General features: G+C 52.6%; 2 protein-coding genes across 2 annotated transcripts in view; both read left to right on the top strand.

Annotated features, from left to right (window-relative positions):
• The first annotated feature begins 112 nt into the window (after positions 1-112).
• LOC120418053 (pre-mRNA-splicing factor ATP-dependent RNA helicase PRP16-like) overlaps positions 113-12,166 on the top strand; it is a 47,397-nt gene continuing 35,343 nt past the window's right edge. The window contains exons 1-3 of the mRNA XM_039580304.2: positions 113-3,058; positions 3,124-3,692; positions 3,751-3,921. Of these exons, the coding sequence (XP_039436238.1) occupies positions 205-3,058; positions 3,124-3,692; positions 3,751-3,918 (3,591 nt within the window). The 5' untranslated portion in view covers positions 113-204 and the 3' untranslated portion in view covers positions 3,919-3,921. The remainder of the gene's footprint in view (positions 3,059-3,123; positions 3,693-3,750; positions 3,922-12,166) is intronic.
• LOC120418075 (uncharacterized) lies at positions 6,732-12,134 on the top strand. The gene has a single exon (XM_039580332.2). It carries the CDS (start codon positions 6,732-6,734, stop codon positions 12,132-12,134), a length of 5,403 nt encoding a protein of 1,800 aa, XP_039436266.1.

The raw sequence follows: 12,166 nt of genomic DNA, 5'->3' as shown, positions 1-12,166 counted from the left end.
TAGACTAGTTTTGAAAATTTTGATATTTGGGTCATATATGACCCATCAGGCTCGAAAGGGTTAAAAAAAAAACGGAATATTGCTCAAACCCAATCAACGTGTGAATCTGTCATCGCGTGTTTTGATTGTGACGGAATCGTTTGCAAGTGTTTTTTCGTCGCAATGAATGTGTTTGAATAATTTTACCAATAAATTAGTTTGAAAATGGACAAATTCTCGGACGTGTCCAAGCTGGAACCGAGCAGCAGCACCGTCGGCGGCCTCGTAATCAAAAAGAAGGACAAGGACAGCGATGTGTTCAAGAAACCGCGCGCCTCAATTTTGGGTCTGGATAAACTGGCCGCGGTCCAGCGGGCCCGCAAGCAGCAGGAAGCGGCCCGGCTATCGTTTAAGGATTCGGACGGCGACGACATGGAGTACGGGGAATCATCAACGCCGCGCGTTGACCGCAGGAAGGAATCGTTTGCGAGTTCTAGTTCATCGTCTTCGACTGCGTCGAAAAAGTACCGCGAAAGTGCGGTCGAAACGCCGTCCTACACGGGAGGGGTCAGCGAGGTGGCGCGGAAGCGCCTGGATGAACGGTCCCGGGATGACCACGGGAAGGGGTTGTACGCGAGTTCAAAGTCGCAGAAGGAACGAGATCGTCGGGATGGGGACGATCGGGATGACGACCGGAAGCGGCACAAGTATTACTCGAAGAGTAGCCGTGGAGAATCATCCCATAGGACGCCGGGACATTACAAGGATGAGCCGAGGACGCCGCGGAACGATCGTCGGATGGATCCTTTCGGGTGGGAAGACGACGACGATCGGCAGCCGTCGACAAGCACGCGCAAGTCTTCGTGGGATTATCCGACGCCGAAGATTCCGAAGGGGTCGGAGTCGGTGCGGAGCAATCGGTCGGCGGTGAGTTCGTTGTCGTCGTCGTCGCGACGGAATAGGGAGGACGACACACCGCGGCCAACGCCGGCTCACAAGTACAACAAATGGGCACCGGATCGGAAGGAGTCGGGCGCAACGCCGCGGACGGATCGGCGCGGAATGCCGTGGGAGAACGAGGAGGACAAAGATTTGTGGGAGAAGGAGCAGGTTCGGTTAGATCGGGAGTGGTATAGTATCGGGGAGGGCTACGACGAGGACAACAATCCGTTTTCGGGAACTAGCTCAGAGTATTTGCAGAAGCGCGAGGAACAGCTGGAGCAGCGCAGGATTAAGAGGATGTCCGCGCAGCAGCGACAAATCAATAAGGACAACGAGCTGTGGGAGAAGAATCGAATGCTCACGTCCGGCGTGGTCATGTCGATTAATTTCAACGAAGACTTTGACGAGGAGGCCGTTGAGCGTGTCCATTTGTTGGTTCATCACACGGTGCCACCGTTTTTGGACGGGAGAATCGTGTTCACCAAGCAACCGGAACCGGTAATTCCGGTAAAGGATGCCACTTCAGATATGGCGATGGTTGCGCGGAAAGGAAGTCTGCTGGTGAGGACGTACCGAGAGCAAAAGGAACGACGAAAGGCCCAGAAGAAGCACTGGGAGTTGGGAGGAACAAAGTTGGGCAACATAATGGGAGTGGAAAAGAAGAAAGACGACGATGATGCCAAGTATGATGCGGATACGGACACTGCTGACTACCGGAAGGATCAAAAGTTCGCCGAGCATATGCAAGCGCAGGACGAGGGCGTGGATTTCACGAAGAAGCGACCGATTTACGAGCAACGCCGGTCGCTGCCGGTGTTTGCCGTACGGCAGGAACTGTTGAACATCATCCGCGAAAACTCCGTGGTCATCATCGTTGGTGAAACCGGAAGTGGCAAGACGACACAACTCACGCAGTATCTGCACGAGGACGGTTATAGTCGACTGGGAATGATCGGCTGCACCCAGCCCAGGCGAGTGGCCGCAATGTCCGTGGCGAAACGTGTCTCGGACGAGATGAACACCAAACTTGGTCAGGACGTGGGCTATGCAATCCGGTTCGAAGATTGCACCTCGGAAAATACCGTCATCAAGTACATGACGGATGGTATTTTGCTGCGCGAAAGTTTGCGAGACAGCGATTTGGACGGATATTCCGCAGTCATCATGGACGAAGCTCACGAGCGGTCCCTTTCGACGGACGTATTGTTTGGGCTGCTACGCGATATCGTGGCCAGACGTCGAGATTTGAAACTCATCGTCACCTCCGCCACCATGGACGCTTCCAAGTTTTCCACCTTTTTCGGAAATGTCCCGACGTACACAATTCCCGGACGAACCTATCCGGTAGATGTGATGTTCAGCAAAAATGTCTGCGAAGATTACGTCGATTCGTCCGTCAAACAAGCGCTACAAATCCATTTGCAAGGACTGGAAGGCGACATGCTAATCTTTATGCCCGGTCAGGAAGATATCGAGGTTACGTGCGAAGTGCTCACGGAACGACTGGCGGAAATCGAAAACGCTCCGGAACTCTCAATTCTTCCAATCTACTCTCAACTTCCGTCCGATCTGCAGGCCAAGATCTTCCAAAGATCAGCCGAAGGTCTCCGCAAATGCATCGTGGCCACCAACATCGCCGAAACTTCACTCACAGTCGACGGAATCATCTTCGTAATCGATTCCGGCTACTGCAAGCTCAAGGTCTACAACCCGCGCATCGGTATGGACGCTCTCCAGATCTACCCCATTTCGCAAGCCAACGCCAACCAGCGTTCTGGTCGTGCCGGCCGAACCGGTCCCGGACAAGCCTTCCGCCTGTACACCGAACGCCAATACAAGGACGAACTGCTCGCGCTAACCGTGCCCGAAATCCAGCGTACCAACCTGGCGAACACGGTGCTGCTGCTGAAATCGCTCGGCGTGGCCGACTTGCTGCAGTTCCACTTTATGGACCCGCCCCCGCAGGACAACATCCTCAACTCGCTTTACCAGCTGTGGATTTTGGGCGCGCTCGATCACACCGGAGCGTTGACCTCGCTGGGACGGCAAATGGCCGAGTTTCCGCTCGATCCGCCCCAGTGCCAGATGCTGATCGTGGCCAACCAGATGGGCTGCAGTGCGGAGATTCTGATCATCGGTAAGTAATGCTCGTTTTGGAAAAAAAAATCCAAGTTTCTAACTTTCTATCTTTTCCCCACGCAGTGTCGATGCTCTCCGTCCCGTCCATCTTTTACCGCCCAAAGGGTCGCGAAGAAGAGGCCGACAACGTGCGCGAAAAGTTCCAGGTTCCCGAGTCGGACCACCTGACCTACCTGAACGTCTACCAGCAGTGGAAAATGAACAAATATTCGTCCAACTGGTGCAACGAACACTTTATCCACATCAAAGCGATGCGCAAAGTGCGAGAAGTACGCCAACAGCTCAAGGACATTTACGTGCAGCAGCGGCTGAAGGTGCAATCCTGCGGTACCAACTGGGACGTCGTCCGGAAGTGCATCTGCTCGGCCTATTTCTACCAGGCGGCTCGCCTCAAAGGCATCGGCGAGTACGTCAACCTGCGAACCGGAATGCCCTGCTATCTGCATCCCACCTCGGCGCTGTACGGCCTCGGAACCACGCCGGATTACGTCGTCTACCACGAGCTGGTGATGACCGCCAAGGAGTACATGCAGTGCGCCACCGCCGTCGACGGGTTCTGGCTGGCCGAGCTCGGTCCCATGTTTTTCTCGGTCAAGGAAACGGGGAAAAGCAGTCGTGAGAAGCGAAAGCAGGTAAGATGACACAAAACCAGACATTTTCATAAAACTAAACCAATCAACCTTTTTCAAGGCCGCCGAACATCTGCACCAGATGGAGTCCCAGATGCAAAAGGCCCAGGAGCAGATGGAGCAACAAAAGCTGCAGGAGGTCGAACGGCAGCAGCAGCAAATGGTCAAGCAGGAGATCATTACGCCGGGGGCGACGCCACGGAGGACGCCCTCCAGGATTGGGCTGTGAGAGGTAAGGAGGAGATATTGTTGCTTGCTCTGCTTCCAATAATTTCAATGCGACCATTGTGAATAATTTTGAATAAATTAATTTGATTTATGTTATTGAACGTATGCAATGGTCCTTAAAGAGAAATTCCTTGTTTCGCAAAAAAGATCACATTATAAATATTTGCACCAATGCTAAAAAGGGGGACGATCGAAGACAGTTATTTGCGCACATACTAGCGTCAGATTCCCGGTGCCTTGCAAAATCGGATCTTTCTATTTAAATCAGAACTCGCGGGTTGTACAAAAAACATTTTTTCTTGATTCGTCAATTATATTTCTCGGTCAGTAATTTGACGGACTAAATAGTGGACTGTAAACACTAATCTTAGTAAAACTGCGTCTAATTTAAGCTGAACTGGTCAGTAGTACGGTTCGCAGAGCAAAGACCAACCGCTAGTCGGTTCCTGCTGGCCAAAGCAACTTAATTCTGACCTCAGAACTCCAGGCACTCACTGGATGTTCTGTTTTGTTGTTGTATGTGTTATACTATCTGTTTTTGTGCTGTTGTACTAGAGCATAATCTGCACTGGCCCACAAAATCTGTTGACACCTGATTTTGGCGCGTTCAACAGTGATTGCCCGAAATTTGAAAGAGCTAGTCTGTCAGCTTTTAACATGGATTACAAGATTCGAGTGGTAGAAATGATAGTTCGCCCATAAAGAATGCACTGTAGAAGAAAATAAAAAAGCAAAAACTGCTTATATAGAAGTGTTCCATTGACTCGATCGTTGATTACTGACAGAGCGCTTCTGTCGCTTTCGATCGAAAACAAGACATTTTATCTAATACAAAGTTGAAGTTCGTTCAGGAGAGTGTTGTGTCCTATCCCTCGCCTAGACCAGACCAAAATCCATGATAAAGCTGTCAGACCAAAATGCTAAATCCAAATTTGGTCTAACTCCATTCTGAAGCCAAAACCAAGGGTGGCCCATTCTGACCCCTCAGCAAATGTAAGAAAGCCAAAGCAAAAAAAAAAAAAAAAAGAATTATAAAACATTTCTAATAGCATGTGACCAGTGCTTGCGAAATTTCTACTTTGTTTGTGATAGCTGACAGAACACTCCAATGTGGCAAATGGGCAGTATTCATGATTGCTGAGAGTCGCAGGACTCTCGCCCTTTGCTATTAGTAAGTATCCAGCAAAGCAAAGGGTATAGCATGCATTTGATACTGTCAACTCCCATTCGGCTGTGTTCTCGTCGCTGTCATGTTGTAAACTGGAGCCGAGGGAGGTCCTGTTGTGAATTCTAGTTGGAGGTGGTCCGAAGATCATTGAAGAAGGTAGAATTCGCCATCACCCAAGACACGAAGGCACGAAGGATAGACCATGTCTTGGAGGGTGAAAGGATGATAGGATTTAGTGATAATACCACAATTTAATATTGGTCTTTCTTTCTTATTTCAGACAAAATGTCTGGTCCGAATCCAAGCTGTTGCAGAAATCTTCCACTATACAAAATGGGGTCTTCCTTCTATCATTTCCTGTATTTTGAAAAAGGTGATGCGCCGAATGTGGACATATAGTTTATCACACTTACTCCATATGGTGTGAACGTGAAATGCTGTATGTTTGCAATTGGTGCATTGGCTATTTTCAAAACAAGCTAGATTTTTCCTATTATTTTAAGATAAAATTTAGTAAAATCTACCTATCTATTTTTTGTTATTGCTATAACTTGTCCCTTACTTCACAAACTTTAAGTACTCTATTCTTCAATCTTGGAATCGCAATACATTATTGTAGAAATGTAACTGCTGAAAAATTTGGTAAGAAATTTGGGCATAACTGTTATTAATATGATTAAAGGTACGTTCAAGATGTTTTATTATATATGTTAACTATTCAAGTTGTTTGTCTTGTCCCATATGTCACAACTTCAGTTGTTTTCTCGAAAACTTCTCGTTACAAGTTAGTAGTTGTTACTGCAAAAACCGTAGAGAAAAACCCAAAAAACAACCAACAGATTTCTTCCAGTGTATTTTAGTTTCTGGTTTGACCGCACCGCCTTCAGCGCTGCGCGACCTGATTTGACAGATGCCATTTCCGGTAAGATTTGAGAATAAACGTGTAAAGAGAACGGACGCGTTTTTATTTCTCTCCGACTGACTAACGAAAAAATACAGTCCATTTGCGCGCGAGCTATCCGGAGTAACATTTGGTCGTATTCGATCCGGATTCGCGTGACCGCGAGTGAAAAGTGATTTCTCGATTCGCGGATCGGGGAAAGATTCGATTCCGGCTCGGTTGTCCGCGTCGGTGAAGTGATTTCGGAGCGTTCGGAGAAAATCCGGCTTGCCGAAAAGTGAACTGGCACGTGGTTGCGTGGCGGAGGACGAAAAGCGGAGCGTCCGGGAAGATTCCGGCTTGCCGAAAAGTGGTTCCTGCCGCCGTAACAGTGCTGGGGAAGTGTGAATCCCGAAAAGATTCGACTCGGGTGAAAAGGTCGAATTCCGGGAAAAAAGTGATTCCGAACGGGCCAGGCTCGGCGGAAAAAAGTGATTTGAAACACGTTGCGACGTGTCGTGTCGAGAAAAGTGGCTTGCTGCGGCTTGCTACGAAGAAGAAATCTTCTCGTCGTTTTCGTCGACGCCATCTTGTGCAAGTGAACGAAAGGCCTTTTGCGCAAGGGGAAGAAAAGCCTTTTCAAGGCCAGTGGTGCCAGTTTGTGGCAAAAAGTGAGAAGGAAGATTTGAAAAGCGACGAAAAAGAGAAGAGCGAGAAAGTGGGAGAGTTTTGAGTGGTCTAAATTGAGCTGAGAGGAAGAAAGAAAATGCTGAACAGTGGTTTGCGGAAAAAGCTGCGGTATTACACCCCGCGGGAGAAGTTTTCTACCCCGGGTGCGAAGCCGGCGAAAACCGTCAAGCAGCAGAAGCAAGAGCAGGCGGCGGCACGGGAGAAGAGCAAGGTGGATGAATCCGTCGAGGCCTACAGCCAGTGTTGCCAGGCAGCTCAAGCGAAGGTTCAGCGGGTAAGAGTTGCAATCGAAAGTGCGCAGCTGGACCACTCGAAATTCAACATCCACGCACTGAACACTTACCTCAAGACGGTGGACACAGCCTACGCTGAAGCAAACGAATACCTGAACAAGATCTACTTGGCTGCCCTGTCCCGAAGAGGTGAGTTTGAACCGTTGTTCGTAGACTTCGAGGAGTTATACGAATTTGTGCGGATTGCGCTATGCCAGATGATCGAGGAGCACGCCGAGGCCAAGGCTGCGCTGCAGCTGGCAGCCGCACAGAACGTGAAACCGCTACCAGTTCCGCTGGTCCAACCCGGAACGAGTGGCATAGATTCGATGACGAGATTCACCCCGACGATCGTCCTGCAGCAGTCGGCGTTGCCCACCTTTGACGGCAAATACGAAAGCTGGTTCAAGTTTAAGCAGATGTTCCGGGACATTGCCGACAAGTGCGCTGCTGACTCGGCTGCGACGAAGTTGCACTTCCTGGACAAGGCCCTGGTCGGGAAGGCGCAAGGAGCGATCGATCCTCAGATCATCCGAGACAACGACTATGAGGGAGCCTGGCGAAGTCTGACGGAGCAATTCGAGAACCTGCCGGCTCTGATTAGCGAGACGATCTCGAGGCTGCTGAGCTTGAAGGCGATGACGGGCGACTCCTTCCACCAACTGAAGACGCTGATTGACGAAGTGGAGAAGTGTGTGAGTTCCCTGGAATTTCACAAGCTTAAGTTGGATAAGCTGTCGGAAGCGATTGTGATCACGTTGGTGTCTTCGAAGTTGGACGCCGACACACGGAAGGTGTGGGAATCGTCAGTGAAGCGTGGGCAGATGCCCGCATACAAGCAGCTGATCTCCGTTCTTCGCAACCAGCAGCATGTCTTGGAGCGCTGCGAGAACGCGAAGGGGATCCAGAAGAACCGCAGCTCCCATCCGGCCGCCCGCTCTGCTCAAACGACGGCGGCTAGCAAGGCGCACACGGCGGTGATCCAGAAAGCGGCTAGTTCCTGTCCAGTGTGTGACGAGAAGCATGCCGTGGAAAAGTGTGACGCGTTCAAGCGTAGTGAAGTGAAGATCAGATACGAAAAGGCGAAACAGCTGGGGCTGTGCTTCGCGTGTCTGAAAAAGGGACATCGCACAAGTGATTGTCCAGAAAAAGTGAAGTGCTCGAAGTGTGCCAAGCGACACAATGTGCTGCTGCACCCCGAGGAAAAGTGCGCCCAGGAAAAGTCAGTGCCTGAAGTGAAACCTACTGGTTCCACGGAGAGTGCACCGACCACCGTGGCGAAGTGTGTGATCCCGTGCAGAGCCACTGAACCGCCGACGCAGGTGCTACTTGCGACCGCGGTGGTGTACGTGTACGACGACAACGGCGACCAGCACAAGTGCCGTGTGTTGCTGGACTCCGGAGCTATGGCGAACTTCGTATCCCAGCGGATGGCGGACCTGCTGCAGCTAAAGAAGCGCTGCGTGAACATCCCCGTCATCGGAGTCAGTGGAATGCGTACGATGGTGAAGTTCCAAGTGCACGTGCGAGCGAAGTCCAGAGCCTCGGCAAGCGAGTTCTGTCTGGACTACCTGGTTGTTCCCCGCGTTACTGGGGCGCTGCCGGTACAGAAAGTGCACATTGACGGATGGCCAATACCTGCCGGAGTGGATCTGGCGGACCCGACGTTCTTCGAACCATCCCGCATCGACCTGCTGGTTGGTGCTGAGGCCTTCTTCGAGATGCTGCTCTCAGGTAAGATCAAAATGTCCTCTGATTTACCTGTGCTACAAGAGAGCACGCTGGGATGGTTGGTGTCCGGACGAGTGGCGGGCTCAGCCGCAGTGACAACGGTTCGAGCGTGCCAAGCGACTTCTGCTCCCGACGTGGACGCAGAGCTGACGAACCTGCTGAAGAAGTTTTGGACGATCGACGATCAAACGGTCGAGCCGAAACCTGATGACGACGATTGCGAACGGCACTTTGCGGAGACCCACGTGCGTGCCGCCGACGGACGGTACGTTGTACGACTGCCGTTTCGGAAGGAGATTGAAGAACTAGGAGCGTCACGCCAACAGGCGGAGAAGCGCTTCAACCACCTCGAACGACGACTTGACCAGAACCCAGCACAGAAGAAGCAGTACTCCGAGTTTATCAAAGAGTACGTCGACCTCGGCCATGGCAGAGTGCTGGCTGAAACGGAGTGTGGCACACAAGACGGATACTTTCTGCCACACCACTGCGTGCTCCGTCCGGACAGCTCCACGACGAAGCTGCGAGTCTTTTTTGATGCTTCCGCCCGAAGCACTACTGGCCACTCCCTGAACGACACGATGATGATTGGGCCGCCCGTGCAAGACACGTTGTTCGAGATCCTGCTGCGGTTTAGGCTGCACAAGTACGCGTTCACCGCTGACGTGCCCAAAATGTACCGGCAGGTACGAGTGAGCCCGGAGGACACCAAGTTCCAGCGGATTGTGTGGCGCGACGATCGATCCAAGCCTTTGCAAGTGATCGAATTGATGACGGTGACTTACGGGACAGCTGCGGCCCCGTTCCTCGCCACACGAGCTTTGAACCAGCTGGCAGCATACGAGAAGGAGGACTACCCCGAAGCCAGCAAAGTTGTGTCGTCGAGCTTTTACGTAGACGATGTGCTTTCGGGTGCAGCGACGATTGAGAAAGCGAAGCAGCTGCAGTCTAATCTGGCGGCGCTACTCGCAAGAGGCGGTTTTGAGCTGCACAAGTGGTGCGCAAACGATGCGGCGCTGCTGGAAGACATCCCCATTGCGAAGCAAGAAAAGCAGCTCGACTTCGAGAACCACGACGCCAAGGACACAGTCAAGACGCTCGGGCTTCTGTGGAACCCCGTCGAGGACCACTTCTTCTTCCGCGTGAAGCCGCTGGACAAGGACCGTGACAACTGGACGAAACAGCAAGTACTATCGGAGATTGCCAAACTGTTTGATCCGCTTGGGTTGCTGGGCCCAACGGTAGCGTTGGCAAAAATGGTCATGCAAGAAACCTGGAGAAGCGGCATCGGATGGAACGACGTGCTGCCACCACCCCTGATGGCACGATGGAGAAAACTGCGGAACGCCCTTGCTGAACTTGCCGAGATCAAGATCCCGAGGCGAGTGACCACCGATGACGCAAGAAACTGGGAGCTGCACGGCTATGCGGATGCGTCCGCCAAGGCCTACGGTTGCAGCATCTACTTGCGGAACGTCAAGGTGGATGGCACAGAAGAACTTTTCTTGCTGTGCGGGAAGTCGCGAGTCACTCCGGTCAAGGAAGCCGAACGCAAGCAGAAGGATGACGCTGAACCAGCTGACATGACGATGCCAAGACTGGAGGCGTGCGCGGCCGAGCTGCTGGCCGAGCAAATTGTGAAGGTGGTGAAGGCAATCGACATCCCCATTGACCGAGTCGTACTGTGGTCCGACTCGCAGATTGTACTCAGCTGGCTGGAGTACATGAAACCTGGAACCCCGGTCTTCGTCAGAAATCGGGTCAACCGAATCCGAGAGCTCACAAGCAAGTACGAGTGGCACTACGTATCAACCAAGAACAACCCCGCCGACCACATCTCCCGTGGTTTGCTACCGAAGCAGTTGAAGAAGTGCGGCTTGTGGTGGAAGGCTCGCCACACCGAGAATCTGGGCCCGATAGTGATGCTCTGCGAGAAGATGGTTCCGGACGGGAACCGAGTGCTGGAAGTGATCTCGGACTGCGGCAGCTTTCGGAAACTGGAGCGGATCTTTGGCTACGTGCTGAGGTTCGTTGGAAACTGCAAGATGAAGCTGGAAGACCGACGATGTGGCAGACTGGGTAGAGAAGACTACTCTGCCGCACTGCAAGCGATGGTGAAAGCGGTCCAACAGGAGGAGTTCAGCGAAGACCTGAAGCGCTTGGAAGCTGACAAGCCGCTCAACAACAAGCTGAACAAGTTGAACCCGATGGTTGAGAAGGACAGTGGACTGCTGAGAGTCGGTGGCCGCCTGAGCAACTCCGACTTGCCGTACAACCAACGGCACCCGATGATCCTGCCAGAAAAGCACCACCTCACTGAGCTGATCATCGAGACTCTACACAACGAAAACCTACACGTCGGACTGAACGGTCTGCTAGCGTCGCTGAGGCGTCGCTTCTGGCCCGTGAACGCGAAGCGAGCGATACACCGAGTGCTGCGGCGCTGTGTTACGTGCTTCTGGGTCAAACCCACCGACACGGAGCAGTTCATGGGCGATCTCCCGAAGTGTAGAGTGACAGTCGCTGAGCCATTCGCGCGAACCGGCGTGGACTACGCTGGACCAGTGATGCTGAAGCAAGGACGTCTCAAGGCACCAGTCAAGGGGTACATTGCAGTGTTTGTCTGCCTGTGTACCAAAGCAATACACCTTGAGCTCGTCACCTCGATGTCAACTGAAGCGTTTCTGGCGGCGCTACACCGTTTCGTGAGCCGACGCGGGAACGTGAGCGAAATGAAGTCTGACAATGGGACCAACTTCATTGGAGCGGCGCGAGAACTGACCGAACTAGCAGAGCTGTTGCGGTCCCAGATGCTGGAGCGGAAACTGGACGAGTTCTGCCAAGCACGAAGTATTGACTGGAGTTTCAACCCGCCCAAGGCCCCGCACCAGGGAGGACTGTGGGAAGCAGGTGTAAAGAGTGCCAAACACCACCTGTACCGGGTACTGAACGAGTCCCATCTCACCTACGAAGAAATGAACACGCTGCTGATCCAAATCGAGGCGGTGCTGAACTCGCGCCCGCTTTGTCAGCAGACTGACGACCCGCTCGACTACCGTGCTCTCAGCCCAGGGCACTTCCTCGTGGGTCGCGAGTTGACGGCGCTTCCGGAACCGCTGTACGACGGGCTGAAGGAGAACAAACTGACGCGGTACCAGCTCGTCCAGAAGCGGAAGCAGGATTTCTATCGCCGGTGGTGCAACGAGTACCTTACCGAGCTGCAACAGCGCGGCAAGTGGAACAAGGGAGCATCCGTGGTTCGGAAGGGTATGTTGGTCATCCTGAAGCAGGACAACGTACCACCGCAGCAGTGGAGGCTTGGCCGAATCGTGGACACCCACCCCGGGAAGGACGGCGTCACGAGGGTGGTGACGGTTCGCACCAGCTCCGGTGAATACCGGAGACCAACGACGCAGGTAGCAGTACTTCCGATTTTGGACAACGAGACCCAGGAACTGGAGGAGACGACGGCTTGAGCCAAGCTCAAGGGGGGGAGGATGTTACTGCA

This window comes from Culex pipiens, chromosome 1 (genome assembly GCF_016801865.2).
Source record: "Culex pipiens pallens isolate TS chromosome 1, TS_CPP_V2, whole genome shotgun sequence".
In the NCBI taxonomy this organism is placed as follows: Eukaryota; Metazoa; Arthropoda; class Insecta; order Diptera; family Culicidae; genus Culex; species Culex pipiens.
This window is presented reverse-complemented; position numbering and strand designations above follow the sequence as displayed.